This window comes from Emydura macquarii, unplaced genomic scaffold (assembly GCF_026122565.2).
Source record: "Emydura macquarii macquarii isolate MOO-44397 ecotype Brisbane River unplaced genomic scaffold, CSIRO-AGI_Emac_v2 contig_2205, whole genome shotgun sequence".
NCBI lineage: Eukaryota > Metazoa > Chordata > Testudines > Chelidae > Emydura > Emydura macquarii.
Window position 1 is genome coordinate 33,281,106 of NW_027132342.1, and position 16,836 is coordinate 33,297,941.

General features: G+C 37.4%; 1 protein-coding gene across 6 annotated transcripts in view; it reads right to left on the minus strand.

Annotated features, from left to right (window-relative positions):
* TMTC2 (transmembrane O-mannosyltransferase targeting cadherins 2) overlaps nucleotides 1-16,836 on the minus strand; it is a 330,806-nt gene that overhangs the window by 103,329 nt on the left and 210,641 nt on the right. For all 6 annotated transcript variants that reach the window (XM_067559871.1, XM_067559869.1, XM_067559870.1 and 3 more), the window contains one exon: nucleotides 6,869-6,983. In XM_067559871.1, the coding sequence (XP_067415972.1) occupies nucleotides 6,869-6,983 (115 nt within the window). The remainder of the gene's footprint in view (nucleotides 1-6,868; nucleotides 6,984-16,836) is intronic.

The following is a 16,836-nucleotide window of genomic DNA, read 5'->3' on the forward strand; positions in this document are numbered from 1 at the left end:
CCGGGAAGGGGGAGGGGAGTCAGACAATGAACATGTGAAGTGGACTTGACTCTGCATTCTCTCTCTCTGAATATACTGGGGTAAATGTCTGTGAAACACAGGAAGTCTGGATATATATTAGAATTGTCAGTATGTGGAAATTTAGCTATAAGACTAACAACTTAAGACTGCTTGTTTAACAATAAATTTTTTTAATGACTTATGCTTGTGCCCAGTGATTTATTTGTTTGGTGAGCTATGTGACATATCTCTAACTTTTGGGATACAAGAGGTAGGTATCAAAAGTCTAAGCCAGATGAATCACTTCGTGGACATATTGGAAAGATCTTTAGGCACAGACGGAAGGACTGGCCATCCAGAAATCTGTGACTGATTCACCCAAAGACTGCCTCAGACTTGTGGGGCAACTATCAAGTTTTGGAGTACTCTAACCACCTATTATATTTGCATGTGCTTAAGACTAATAAGTGGAGACTTCCAGTAAAGGTCATTCTGATGGGAATTTCTAGAGACCAATAAAGTAAAGCTTTAAGTTAAGAACACTTGGTTTTGATTTGTCTGTTCCAGCCATATATTAGACAGAAGTACTTCATTTCCTTTGGTTTATTTCCTGATACTGACTCACAGCGACTAAAAGTTCCTGGGTCGAGGAACTCTGGGTAACAACCTTCTCAAAGAAAGATTTCAATTTATTTTGGCATGATCTATCTTTCATAAAACCATGATGTATTTTATTCCAATTACAGTTTACCTCTATGTCCTTAACCACTCTCTCTCTCAAAATTTGTTCTAAGACCTGCATACAACTGAGGTCAAACTAATGGCCCTCTAGTTTCCTGGATCATTTTTTCCCTTTCTTATATATAGATACTATATTTGCAATTCTCCAGTCATAGGTACAACCCCCGATTTTATAGATTCATTAAAAATCCTTGTTATTGGGCTTGCAATTTCTTGTGCCAGTTCCTTTAATATTCTTGAATGGAGATTATCCAGGCTCCTCAATTTGGCCCCATCAAGCTGTTTGAGCTAGGCTTTCTTTCTTCGGATGTGATAATTTCTATTTCCATATCCTTGTTCCCATTAGCCCCCGCCCCAAAGCTCCTCATTATCCTTATTAAAAACTGAGGCAAATAATTCAGTTAGGTACTAGGCCATACCATGATTATCTTTAATCTCTACTCTATCTTCAGAGTTTACCAGCCCCATTTCTTCTTTACTTGTTTTCTATTTATTTATATAGCTAAAGAACCTTTTACTATTGGTTTTCATTTCCTTTGCAAGGTCAAACTCTACTTGGCTTTTGGCAGCTCTCACTTTTCCCTACACTTTCTGACCTCCAAGAGGTAGGGTTTTTTTTTTGTTTGTTTTGGTATGCGGTTTTTTTTGCGCTGATCCATCCAGTCTTCCATTCCTTGAAGGGGTTCTGCTTTCCCTCAATAACCTATTTAAGATGCTTGTTCATCTAAGGGTTTGCAACCCTTCCTTATGAATTTTTTCCTGTTTCTTAGGACAAAGACTTGAGATATTTTAAGTCAAAGTTGCAGAAACTAATTCCAGGCTTTCTCCATATTCAGATCTTGAGTTCTTCAGTCCAGTACACTTCCCTTACTAATTCCCTTAATTTTTTAACGTTTGCCTTTTTGAAATCAAACTATGGAGGGGTGAGGAAGATTCTGACACACATATTTGCACAGAGACTATACATGTAGAAGCACAGAGATATTGCTGGTATGTAAAACATTTCTGTAATCAGAGCTTAGAAGAGACTAAAACTTCACTTACTATTCAGGTGTAGTAGTCTTATTTCCTAACAGAACATTTAGAATTTTGAAACCAAAAGGTGTTGGGGTAGAGAGGAATGGCAATAGCAAACATTAGCAGAAATTAAAAACCTATGGAATTTGGTTTTTAGAATGATACCTAGAAAATACACAAAACAGACTATTGTTTGTATAATAAATTGTTCTCCTAGATCTTTTAAGATGTGTATCCACTGAAGTCAATGGGAGTTTTATCACTAACTCTAATAGGGCTATGATGTCACCCATGGTTTGCTACTGTTTCTATTTCATTGGGATAAGCTTCACTGAAAAGGCTCATCATTCACTACCTACTTCTACTTTACAGAGGTTTTAGAAGTCAGAGTTTCTGAATATACTGAAAATCTGCTGAAATATTCAAGCTGATATCTAATTACTAGTTCAAATGCCCACAGACCACCCTAACCATGACTCAGCTGTGACACAAATGAAATTACATAGACAAAACTGACTTGCACACTGCAAAGCAATTTTGCTTTGGGCAGTAATGAGTAGCAAAGTCAAACAGAAAAAAAACATGAGGTTTAAACTGTATTTATAAAACTTAAAACTGCAAAGCCAGAAAGAACTAGGTTTTTCTCTTAATTCTACTGAATATTATCTAGTTTGGGAGAAGGAGCAATGGTATTTTTTTCCTGTAGTACTATCTTTGGTAATTCCAATGTTAAAATAAATCACAAGTTCTTGGTTTGTTTTAAAAAAAAAAAAAAGGGGGGGGGGAGGGGAGCTAAATTTTGTGCTGATTTACACCCCTAGCAATCCAGTTGAAATCAATGTGGTTGCATACAGCACATAATTCAGTAGAGAATTCATCTCTAAAATGTATTGAAAAAGTTAAATATGAGGGTCTCTCAGAAGTGCCACAGAGAAAGAACTATAGATGGATGAGTATTTGGTTTGTGTTTTAGATTTTAGGTAATACTCCTCATTGAGTATTATATTGTAATATATTCTCTGTCAATACCACAATACCTATGGATGAAATCCTGGCTCCATTGAAGTCTCTGGCAAAACTCCAATTTACTTCAGTGGTGTCAGGATTTGAGCCTATGAGTTTTTCACAAGAGTATGTTGCTTATAAAAATCCTCCATAACATTTGCTTCACTAAGGCTGTAAAAGTTGAATGGTAACAACCTAATGTATTTCCTAGTCATAAAAAGGATCATATTGTGGGGGTAGGAAAGTGAAGATATCCTACCTGTAAACTGAAATTTGGCAAGCTCTATTCACTTCTTGAAATAATTGGGCTCAGCAATATGTATGACTGGTAGTTGATATTAATTCCCCCACCTTTCTCTATTCTCACTCCCATATAATTCCATAAAAGTAGTAATAACAGAAAATATGTTGTTATATGTTCAAAGTAAGTAGTCCGCTGATCTTTAACAGTTTAGAAATTATTGTTAAGGGTTGTATAACTATGCTGTTCAGTCAATTGCAGACTCCATAAAGAAAATGACATGCTCAGAATTAGGCAGGTCTTTGAATGATGAGATAATTGATGATATAATTCCTACAAAACTCTAAATTAGTGAGGAACAAATTGCTCTTAAGTACCATGTTTCATGTAGTGGTATTTACCACGACACAGCCAATAAAATCTGTTTCAGCTCTTACATGGAAATTCAGTTTACACTATTTTGTAAGATAGTGTAAGAAATACTGAAATAATTACAAGCTTTAGAAATTTGAGCCTTCTTTCTCTGCTGCCCAGTGGATCCCAAAAGTGCTATTGCCAATGGCATTATTATGCCATAACAGTTTCAGAAGCTGTAAGTTTTTATCTTTTATGCCTCAGTAAAAGAAGCCCTTTTTCTAAATTCCTTGGGTTTTAACCTGTAAAAGGATAATTGCCAAGTTATGCAATATGTTTTTAAATTAAATATTTTTAAATAGACACACTGTCAAGGTATTTTACTTAATTTGTTGAATCTACTCTTTCTCCATTCATAACCCATTGGAAATCTGAAATGGCCAGGCTGTACTTTAACTCTGTCAAAAGCTATATTAAAAGAATGTTATGATTGTAAAGGGAAATACTCAAAAGGCGTTAATTACAGGACCACAGAGTATTTCCCCTATAAAGCTCCTGACTAATTTCATGTACAGAATGTACTCAGGGAACGAAGCTGCTATTTAGAATTTATCCTTAACCTCATTGTTCAGTTTGTGAACCTGTGTCTCATTCACTATCCCACTTGCACACTGAATGAAGCGGATATCCAACAAATTATATTATGAGACTAGTAACCAAAGACTACCATAATGTGCACACAAAAGGGGAAAGAATTAAAGTTGTTCAGCAATATTCATGCAGTATAGTCTCTCTACAATCTTAACTTTATCGGAAAGTTATCCTTATATGGAATTGCTCAGGTTTTATTTATTTTGTTTTTTAAAGAAAATAAAGAAAAATGGGATTACCTCATGTATAATGATATGCTAAACATCAGTGGAACCTTCAGGTATTGGAAGTGGCCTTGCACATGAACATATATGCATTGTATGAAAGAAGACTGTGCTCCAGAAGAGCTTTTCCTTCTACATATTCAAATTGAAATTTCAGTTATCTTTCTTACACAGACGTAAATTCAATGGAATACTAAAAAACTATTCACTAGAAATTTCTATTCAATTTACATATGCATGTGGTTTACTACCAAGAGTGCGGTAAGAGTGTCAACTGAATAAGAACAGTACACGTGTACAAATATAATTGTAAAATCATAATTCAACCAAAACAAAACCAATTTTCTTCCAACCACCCAGAGACATGTCTGCAACTTATGAGGACCTTCAGCCTTACCAAATTTCTCCTGTTGAGGTGTAGGAGCTATTTCTTAACAAATGTTAACCTGTGCAAGTGTTAAAAAATGTTGGTATATTTTCTTCCATTTGTTTCTTTTTAAAAATGGGTGAACTATGTTTGCTCAAACTTTTTCCCAATCTCAGAAAAAAAAAAAAAAAAAAATCTTGTGCCAAACATCAGCCAAAAAGGTAAATCCTGGACAAAGTTAGAAGCATCTGAAAATGATCCTTCAAGAACTCTTGTGCAATCGTAACTCCACCCGCATTACATGCACAGCCTATAGTTAGAAAACAATCATGCTTAATTTTGGTACATAAATTATAGCAATACAAGGACCTCACTAACCTATTTTGAAAAAGTGGAGCTAAGTGTCCATTGTATTTATCCTGTAAGTCAAAGCAATGGCAATTGGCAAGTTTACTTTTAGTGAATCAATTGACTGGAATTTTGTGGGAATGAGATTACTGGGCTTTGTAAATGTCTTTTTAAAAGTACAGTTATAGATAGAACAATGCTTATGTAAAAAAAGGACTTCCTTATTCAGATTTGCTTCTTGTGTGTATTCTTGTTCTTACCTACTTATTTTTCTGATTCAAATAAGTTTTGCTATTTTTCACTCCTGTTCATGCTACGTAGTCAATGGCAGTCCACTGGATTCTGATCTACCTCACACACAGTGACACTGAATAGTAGATCTTCATTATTGTAAGTGATGACGCACGAGACAATATTCAGCTTGACTTTGAAATAGCAGGATGCACTGGCAGTTTTTAAATAAAAAAGTAAGCTTGTAGACTAGGGCCTAGTCTACACTGGCGGCAAAATTCAGTGGCAGTTGATGGGAGTTACGTAAGATACTCTGTTAGCTTGGGTAACTCCCGTCGACTTTGTAACTTCCCTTTCATGCACTGTCTCCACTGCACTACGCCGATGGGAAGTGTTCCCATCAACTCAGCACTACGCTTTTTGGGCAGGTGGTTTAATTAACTTGACTTCTGGATGGGTTAAGCAGGTCTTCACTTCCGCTCAATCGATCCGGACAGATCAATCTGACGGCGGCGAATTTGCTGCTGTCAGTGTGTACATATCCTAAGCAAATCTGAGCTGGAAGTACATGAGACACAAACACAGGCTTTGTATGCACTGATGGCGGCAAATTTGCCATTGTCAGATTGATCTATCCGGATCAATTGAACGGCAGTGAAAACACGCTCAATCAATCTGGAAGTTGATCTAATGAAACCACCTCAAAAAAAGCATAGCGCTGCATCGACAGGAACACATTTCCTATTGGAACAGCGTGCTGGAGACATTACGAAGGATGTTACGAAGTCGATGGGAGTTACGCAAGCTACCCTGTATAGCTTGAGTAACTCCCGTCCACTGCCACCAAATTTTGCCGGCAGTGTAGACCAGCCCACAGAATCCCCATAATGCCATATTGAGTATCACATTACATAGTATGATCATACTTCTGTTACTCGAGATGTTACCTAATAAGCTTGTGCTATGGCAAGGCTGTTTATTATCTAAAAGGATTAATGAGTCAGGAAATAACCTGTCAGCCGTATTGCTTTCATTCAGCTGTTCATTTTATTCATTCTCCCACACACTTACCAACACACACACATCGGAATAAAGGTCCTTTCTGCATGTATGTGTTGCTATCCATATCAATCACTTAAGGAAAAAAAATACTAAACTACTTTGACATAACAGACTTCTCAGACTCTGACCAGATACCATTGGTTTAAACTAGACAATGTCCAGACCTTGACCTCATACCAATATTTAGAAAACAAAAACAAAACAAAAAAACCCAAACGAAACAAAAAACCCACAAGTGGGGAACTGCGTCTTTATATTTTAGGAGCTCAGAAATGTGGATAGGATGTTGGCACTGCTGACTTGAATATCAGAACTTTGTTCAATGGATTTCCAGCGAGCACACAGATTTGTATATTTATCTTCAGACCAGATCCACGTGTTAGGCTAGGTGGATCTACAGTTTCTGTACTTGCTCCCTTCAAAACAGAGCAGCAATACATGAATATCTGATAATAAAAGAAGCCTTGTCCACCCCATAGTTTAAGGAACATGATTAATGAAAAGACTATTACAAAGACCAAAAAAGCAACAGCTAACATCGTCTCCATTTCCAACAACTAAATCAATAGCCCCATTCACAACAGGTTTCACAGATGAAGCAACCCAGGAAAAGCTATGCATACTTACAAATTATAAAGCATATCGGCCATATTGCTGCGGTAGTACAAGGCATTTCTATAGGCGCGCTCAGCTTCAGAAATCTTGCTCTGGCTCTTGAGAACATTTCCAAGGTTACCCCATGCTGCCAAGAGGAGAAAGCAGTATTCAGAAACAGTTACAATCCAATTACACATGCCATAGCATTTGAACATTAGGAAGTTCCATACAGAGAGAAAACCCACAGAGAAACTTCTTGTGTGTGCATGCATGCGCATGTGTAAGAATTTTTCATCTTACTTAGAGACTTACGTTTAATAGCAACGATCTCATAAATTCAGTATAATTGGCACATTTGAAGAAAAATAATATTTAAAAATAAATTCTCTCTCAAATCTTTACTAAAACAGTTTGCTGTACTAGAGGGCAAAGAACATTTTATTTGAAATCATCTTAAAATAATAACCTCCCAATTTACTTGTACAGCCATGGGGCCTTCATGGTTGAAGCTTGATGTACACAATCTACTCTAAAGACACAAGAAATCTCCTGAAATAAACATAGATCTGACTAGAATATGAAAGCTGATAAATGACACAGGAATTGAAGTGAAGGTAAGGCAACTTAGCAAGATCAGAGACAGGCAATATGATTCTAACATGCTACAGAGATTGGTAAAATATATTTTCTAGTTGGAAGGAACATTTGGTTCTTTACCTTACAATTTTTTATATTATATAAAGGGCTTTTATATCCTATTTTTAAAGTATATTAAAGTAAAGTATTTGAGGCTCTGCAGATGGTGATTTTTGGAGTTGACTCCCTGAGTTATTAAAAAAAGGAAAAAAACAAAAAAAAAAAAAAACAAAAATACTATACAAACAAAAGAAAATGGAATGGAAGATTATATAAAAGACAGTCTATATTATTTAACATTTATGTAGCTGACATAACTGGTACTGTATTAAGCACACATATAAACATATACCAATACATCCAGTATACATTATGCATCTAGGAACCTCAGAGTGACAAACATCTCGGGAATGAAGGTTGTTCATAACTCTGAACAAAATGATATGGTTGTTCTTTCAAAAGTTTACAACTGAACATTGACTTAATACAGCTTTGAAATTTTATTATGCAGAAGAAAAACGCAGCTTTCCCTTTTTTTTTTTTTTTTTAAAGTAGTTTATGTTTAACACAGTACTGAATTTGCTTTTTTTGGTGTCTCTCTCTGCTGCTGTCTGATTGCGTACTTCCAGTTCCAAATGAGGTGTGCAGTTGACTGGTCAGTTTGTAACTCTGAGGTTCTACTATACCAAAGATGTTTCATATAATTTTTCTCTTTTCATAATGATAGCGTATAAAGGATAAAGATGGTGAGTACGATTTCCCACAGCACACAATATATAGGGAGATATTTTTCTCTCCACACATGTGAACAACTGACATTAACACTAATTGATATTACGCAAGCACATCAAAAGAAGAATACCTTTGATTCAACTCATCAAGCCCACTTTATAGGTATGGAACATTTACATCAAATTATTTCTTCCACTATATTTCACTTACGCAGCATATATGAAGACTAAGCAGTGCAACTAATTCTGGTACTGTAAGCATCTTTCATAGCCAATGTTGCAATACAGTTTTTACAGTACAATTAAAGAAACTGGTAATTACTGTAGAAACTGTTTTAAAAATAAAAGTATATTGATGTCCAGCTGTTGAGGTCTGCTGCAAAAGCAACCAGCCAAAGATAAAAATAGCAGCAAACAGTATTTTCCTCTCAGCAGAATAAACTTAGCAGCAGTGTGCATAAAGTCACTGCAGTGAACCACTGAAGGAAGATAATCTGAAAGCATCCATGAAAACAAAATCACAATTTCTGACTCCCCAATTGCACATATAGCATTTTACACAGGTGCTGAAAAAAAATGGATATTTGTATGAGAAAGGAGACTCTACTAGATGAGTTATTTCGCTTTTGCTTAGAATTTCATTTAAAGAGCATTAACACGACAAATCTTATTTATCTCCTAAGTAACTGGAGCTACTAAAGCTGCAAACACATCATCATCATCTAACAAAACTTAAGTGCTAAAATATTCCCCTCTTCCCTCCCTTAAATTTCAGTTTTTACTCTATGTATACACTTCAGAAACCTGAAAGTACAATTTATTTCCCTACAGGCCTTGTCTTTTTACACTTGATAAACATTATAGAAGTACAAGCCATTTGTGACTCTGACTGGTTTATTGTTTGACTATATACCAACATTACAGATGTCAGCAGAACACATAGAACAAGACTTGTTAATGTACTCTTTCTGATGGTTGGCTCTGCACTGCAGAAGCAGCTATCTACAGAAGTTTTAGGTTCTACATAAAGGTTAGCTAGAGTTCCCCTCTCCCGCCTTATTCTCCCATAGCAGAATAATAGACTAACTGACCATTTGGATTATGAGGTAAACTACATCCTTCCAAACACAGTCTTCTTCTGCCAAACCTTCCAAACAACTGTCCCCATACAGGGGGCAATAATCTATCTAATAAATTTACGCATGTTCCACTGCTAGAGCTTCTTTGTGTAATGGCTTTAAAAATGGCAAATACTGAAACCAATATCAACTTGTTTAAGGGAAAATAGGAGTATAATATTGCACTGGCGTTAAACAGTTCCTTTGATTGTGCTCCATTTTACTACATGAACCGCAGCAGAGAGCAATTTATTGCTTTTTAAGCAAGTCAATATGCATATTAAAGAATAAAGATTTAGAATCCCCATGTTTTTAACAGAGACCCAGATTTTGATCTGCTTGACAATTATTTATTTTGAACCTTAGCATATTTTGTCTTTTTCATTATTTGCTGTTGAAGAACTTTTATCATTAAATGCTAACTAGCATGTTAAGATAACATGATAAAGGTGGAGCAGTGATGGGACCGAAGAGCAAGTTCATCTCGCAAGCAACACCAATGGGGATTGGAGGGCCAGTTTTTATTTTACTTTTGCAATGAAACACTGAATAAGGTATTTTTCTATGTTCTTTAAATCATTCTAGATTCAGAACTAGTTAAACATGATCTGATGGCTCAGCCTGTACATTTAAGTAACACAGAGAGGAAGACCTGGGTTTTTATCCTGGAGATCACATTACCAGGGGCCTCTGAACTGGTCAGTCTGGACCTGTCCTTCATGTTAGCAAATGGTAGGGGAAGAAGGTCTAGTCTAGATAGAAGAGAGGCCATGATATGAAAAAGATTGACAACAGTTTCCCTAGGAACTTTCACTCCCGATATGTCTAGGGAACTGGAAATGCAACAGAGGCATAGCATAGCATAACATGCAGTTAACTAGTACAATCAATGACAACAATTGCTAAGATATTTCCATTTTAAACTACATTTCATTCACTCATAACTTTCTATGCTTTGTATGAGCACAATTTTTTTTGGTAACAAAATCAGTTCAACTATTTGAGTATGCAAGGTTGAAAAATAAAAAAATAATTAATTATACACACACTTGAGTACACACACACTTCTCTGTGGTTCTCAACATTTTTTGGCATTCAGCTTCAAACTTTACATGTGGCTAGAATTTAAAGAGGAATAGTATTCATACTAAATGTGAAGGCAACTGGATTAGAGATTGTGACATTTTAAACTGGTAAATGAGCTTTATTCTAGTAACTTTTATCACATTTTCCATGCAAACTGTATAATAGAAGAAAAATAACATTGCAAAGCAAAACATTCAAAATCAGGAGGTGTTGAAGTGCATATATGTTATGATTCAGTGTTTAATTACAAAATCACATTTTCCCACAGAAGCCTTTCCTCATTCAGTGCAGGGACTGAATGGTGTGCAGAGAATGAGGAAACTGTTTAAATATTTACTTTTTATCCTCATTCTTCAATGTATGGTCTCCTACTTCATTCACTGTGCACAAATGCCTCACTGAATCCCTGCACCGAAACAGGTAGCATCTGATAGAAAAAATAGCATATGATCTTGTAATTAAAGACTATTTCATAATGCATATACATAAAAGGAACAAAGTTACATTCATGTATCATCACAGTGATCTTCACAGAAATCTTCACAGTGTATTTACAGTTCTGCCTCATTGCATACAGATATTCTCAGATCATGTTCAGCGCACACTGACACACAAAACCAAAAGAAGTTTGAGAAATAATTTTTTGAACAAAAATTGCCATTGAACTTACATCTACATGCATGCAGAGCCAACAGACCATTGCCAGATAGTATAAAAAAGCATTTAGAAAAAACAGTGCCTCCAAAGGAAATACGATTTTTTAAAATGCATATCATTTGGCCAAATTAAAATAGATTTTCAATAGACCACAAAATGACATACATGTAACCTAGCAATACGGTTCATAACAAACTTGCATAGTGATGACTCCAAATAGCTCTCACTCCAAATAGCTCATGTGTTAGAACTGTGCCTTAAAAAACACTAAAAAGATTTTCAACTCTCTTCATATATTAAACTGGAGGTATGATTTTTTTTATCAAATTTTTTCTTGTACTTTTCAAAATTGCTCTTACACTGAAAAACAAACATGGGAAATTTCACTTGAGAGGTAAAAACATTTACCAAGTGAAGCCCTTATCCTGAAAATTTCAGAACATGCTAAACTTTGTCTATGATGAGTAGTCCTTTCAAACTCAAGGATCTAGGGTTCACTACTCTAAAAAAAGTCTATATACTTCAGTTACTCTGGTTTTCTCTGGAAATGGTATGATATATCAACAGCTAAAACAAATTTTGCCAAGAGATTTTTAAATTGCTCCAGTCCATGTAAGGAGATCAGCACCAGAGACAGCATTTAGCCACACAGCTAAAAAAGCAGGCAGAGGGGGAGAAAAACATCTTGGATTTTATCTATTCTAATTAGCATAACAAAGGTGATGACCGTATCACAATGTTTAGATATGCATAAAAATAGTTCTAGATTTCAGGCTTTTTATAAGTAGAAAATAGTGATAGTTTAGATTAAGTTTAATTAAGAATGTAAAATGGTTGCCATGATGATGTCATATTAGACAGAGAGAAACCAAATGGAGTTCTGAGGATAAACTGACAACAGCAGAAAGCCAGGGATAGCCTGGGGTGAAATAAAAGTCATTCCTAATACCTGACTGGAGGGGGTCAAGTCAGGTAGGAAAGAGAATCTCAGGCAGTTTCAGTATGAGTACACAAGCATAAGAAGCCTGGGAAACAAGCAGGAGGAACTGAAAGTCCTGGCACAGTCAAGGAACTATGATGTGATTGGAATAACCGAGACTTGGTGGGGTAACTCACACAACTGGACCACTGTCATGGATGGGTATAAATTGTTCAGGAAGGACAGGCAGGGGAGAAAAGGTGGAGGAGTTGCTCAGAGCTCCAATATGAAACTGGAGAAATGCCTGTTGAGAATCTCTGGGTTAAGTTTAGATGCGAGAGCAACAAGGGTGATGTCGGGGTGGGCGTTTGTTATAGACCACCAGACCAGTGGGATGAGGTAGATGAGGCTTTCTTCAGACAACTAGTGAAAGTTTTCAGCTCACAAGACCTGGTTCTCATGGGGGATTTCAATCACCCTGACATCTGCTGGGAGAACAATACAGCAGAGCACAGACAATCCAGGAAGTTTTTGGAGAGTGTTGTGGATGCAAGTGCTGGAGGAACCTAGAAGGGCTGTGATCCTCTTGACCTGCTGCTCACAAACAGGGAAGATTTGGTAGGGAAAGTAGAAGTGGTGATAACCTGGGAAGCAGTGACCATGAGATGATAGAGTTCAGGATCCTTACAAAAGGAAGAAAGGAGAACAGCAGGATACAGACCCTGGACTTCAGAAAAGCAGACTGACTCCTTCAGGGAGCTGATGGGCAAGATCCCCTGGGAGGCTAATATGAGGGGAAAGGAGTCCGAGAGAGCTGGCTATATTTTAAACAAACCTTATTGAGGGTTCAGGAACAAACCATCCTGATGTGCAGAAAGAATAGCAAATATGGTAGGCGACCAGCTTGGCTTAACAAAGAAGTCTTTGTTGAGCTTAAACACAAAAAGAAGTGGAAGCTTGGTCAAATGACTAGGGAGTAGTATAAAAATACTGCTCGAACATGCAGGAGTGAAAGCAGGAAGATCAAAGCACAACTAGAGTTGCAGCTAGCTCGGGACATGAAGGGGAACAAGAAAAGTTTCTACAGGTATGTTAGAAACAAAAAGATGGTCAGGGAAAGTGCGGGCCTCTTACAAAATGGGGGAGGAAACCTAGTGACAGAGGATGTGGAGAAAGATGAAGTACTCAATGCTTTTTGTTTGTCTTCACAAACAAGGTCAGCTCCCAGACTACTGCACTGGGCAGCACAGAATGGGAAGGTGGTAAGCAGCCCTCAGTGCTGAAAGAACAGGTTCAGGACTATTTAGAAAGGCTGGACATACACAAGTCCATGGGGCCTGATGCAATGCATCTGAGGGAGTTGGCTGATGTGATTGCAGAGTCATTGGCCATTATCTTTGAAAACTCATGGAGATTGGGGGAGGTCCCTGATGATTGGAAAAAGGCAAATATACAGCCCCTCTTTTAAAAAGGGAAGGAGCAGGATCCGAGGAACTACAGAGGGGTCAGCGTCACCTCAGTCCCCAGAATAATCATGGAGCAGGTCCTCGAGGAATCAATTTTGAGGCACTTGGAAGAGAGGAAGGTGATCAGGAACAGTCAACATGGATTCACAAAGAGCAAGTAATGCCTGACCAACCTGACTGCCTTCATGATGAGATGACTGGCTCTGTGGATGTGTGGAAAGCAGTAGACATTGATATACCTTGACTTTAGCAAAGCTTTTGATACGGTCTCTCACAGTATTCTTATCAGCAAGTTAAGTAGTATGGGTTGGATGAATGGACTTTAAAGTGGATAGAGAGTTGGCTAGATCATTTGGCTCAACAGGTAGTGATCAATGTCTTGATGTCTGGTTGGCAGCCAGTAACAAGCGGAGTGTCCCAAGGATCAGTGCTTTTTTCAGTTTTGTTCAACATCTTCATTAATGAACTGGAGGATGGGGTTGATTTGCAGACAATAGTAAGATGGGGGGAGTGGTAGATACCCTGGAGGGTAGGGATAGGATACAGAGTAACCTAGAAAATTGGAGGACTGGGCCAAAAAAAATCTGATGAGATTCAACAAGAACAAGTGCAGAGTTATGTACATAAGACAGAAGAATCCCATGCACAGACTGGGGACCAACTGGCTAGGAGCAGTTCTGCAGAAAGGACCTAGGGGTTACAATGGACAAGAAGCTGGATATGAATCAACAGCGTGCACTTATTGCCAAGACGACTAACAGCATATTGGGCTGCATTAGTAGGAACATTGCCAGCAGATCGAGGGAAGTGATTATTCCCCTCTATTCGGCACTGGTGAAGCCACATTTGGAGTATTGTGTCCAATTTTGGGCCCCCCACTACAGAAAGAATGAGGACAAACTGGAAAGAATGCAGCGGAGGGCAATGAAAATCATTAGGGGGCTTGAGCACATGATTTATGAGGAGAGGCTGAGGGAACTAGGCTTGTTTAGTCTGCAGAAGAGAAGAATGAGGGGAGATTTGATAGCAGCCTTTAACTACCTGAAAGGGGGCTCCAGGGTAGATGGAACTAGGCTGTTCTCAGTGGTAGTAGATGACAGAACGAGGAGCAACAGTCTCAAGTTGCAGTGGGGGAGGTCTAGGTTTGATATTAGGAAAATTTTTTGCACTAGGAGGGTGGTGAAGCACTGTAATGTATTACCTAGGGAGGTGGTGGAATCTCCATCCTTGGAGATTTTTAAAGTGCTGCTTAACAAAGCCCTGGCTGAGATGATTTAGTTGGGGATGGTCCTGCTTTGAGCAGGGGATTGGACTAGACGACCTCCTGAGGTCCCTTCCAATCTTCTATGATGAACTTCTGCTATGATGAGTAAACAAGTAAAACTAATTAGCATATTGGACAACTGATTGATCGAAGAAGACATCACCCCTCTGTGACAGACAATGCTGATGACTGACATTAAGAAAGCAACCAATCAAGAAAAGGTCTCATAAATCATATATAAGGCAGAGAACTGATAGGCTTGAATGTGGGCAACTGGAGGATCAAAAGAGCAGGAGAGGAGATCTGGGGCAACACCAGCAGCAGAAGCAGCAGCACATAGCAGCTTTTGACAGCACATAACAGTCAGTCCTTTGAGCAGAGGGCTGTATCTGTGTCTTCCCAAACATAAACCAAGGCATGCAGGCCTAGGGAGTTTTCCAATGATTTAAAGGGAAACCTCCTGGTAAACCCTTGTAAATCTTCTAGGGCAGACCACCTCCGCTTATAGAGTTAAGGCTCGTGATTGGTCCATTAGTATACCTAAGCTTTTATAGGGTCTCTTGGGTCCACATTTTGGGGTAACACTAACAGCTTGTCCTAATCAGCCTGAATTCAAGAAGCATATTTTATAAAATAAATGACAGAACTGGATTTTCATTTCTTTCTTGATTGCACAATTCAAATGCAAGTTTAAAACGTGCAAATATCTTCCTATCAACAAATCTTTTTCCTTCTGCTGGATTGCCAGTTACATTTGCATTATTACTCTACTAAAATGAGACTAACCAAGGAACAGTTAAAATTTCAGAGAAAAGCACTCTACAAAATAATAAGCTCTGACCAACTAATTCAGGTTTCGTTGCATTTTTAAAAAGATTCTTAGAAAATATACATGATGAAGGAGATAACCAACAGTCAAATGAGGATTCATAAGTAAACCTGCATTAGAAAAGCTGGGATAAAGAGAAAGTTTTTAGAACTCAGTCTACTGGTACTAAGTAGAATCTGTTATAAAACCACTTTTGCAGAAAGGAGGAAAAACCAACCAAAACCAACCAACCAACAACAACTTAGGATGTAAAAATGAAGCAGCCTAGTATACTGTTTGTAGTAATAGAGCTGAAAAAATACTGCTTTTAAAGATGCGTTACACCACAGGCCATATTCTACATTTTGATAATCAGAAGGGGATACAAAAAGGTTGATAATATATAGCATCAATAATCTTAATGTTAAAAGTAATCAAATATATGCACATACATATCCACAATTTAATAATATTTTATTCTGTGTTATCCTGACCTTATGGATGCAGGAGTCATTCATAAAATATGTTTCAGTGCAGAAATTGATGAAGACAACAAAAATGTGACCTAGATTACTGCTTGGATGACACTGATAAACTACTCCAAAAGCATCTGAACTAATTAAAGAACAGCAGTAGAAGTTTGTAATAGATCATCCACTCAGGAGTCCATCAGACTGAGAACTCTGCTTCATGAGGAACAAATTACATTGGCACAAGAACATTTCTAAACTGATGTTCCAGTTTTGTGCCTTTTTGACTAGCTTTTAATTTGTGAAATTAAAAGTTACTGTTGGGTTCGATTCTCTCCTGCTCTTATTCTCTATGATCCTTCCATTCCATTACCTCTCCTTACTAATCTATAAGAAATGTAGTGAATACAAAACCATTGTGGGCTTTGCATTTTCATAACATATTTCAAAGATGACAGCTTATTGCACTTTGTGGTCCAAACGAAAGTTCATAATTCTTGGTGGTGACAACACATCTGCTAATTTTTTAAATACAGCCAATTGCTTTCCGTCCTAGGTCCTCAAAATAGCTTCTAGATAGGGAAGTGTGAGCAAAAGAAAGGAGGTGTTTGGGAGAAACTCAGATACTGTGATGATGGGCACTACTATAAGAATCTAGATAGATGGACAGACCAGAGTGGCAACTCTTGCTCTGAAGAGGACACTAGGGCAGAGAGGCCACAATGGGTGAATTTTGAGGCAGACTTTCTTCAGGATACTAATATTTGCTTTAGTAATAAGTGTTGTATATTAATCTTACCAATAACCTTCAAAGCAGCAAAAGTAATTGTTACTATAGATTTT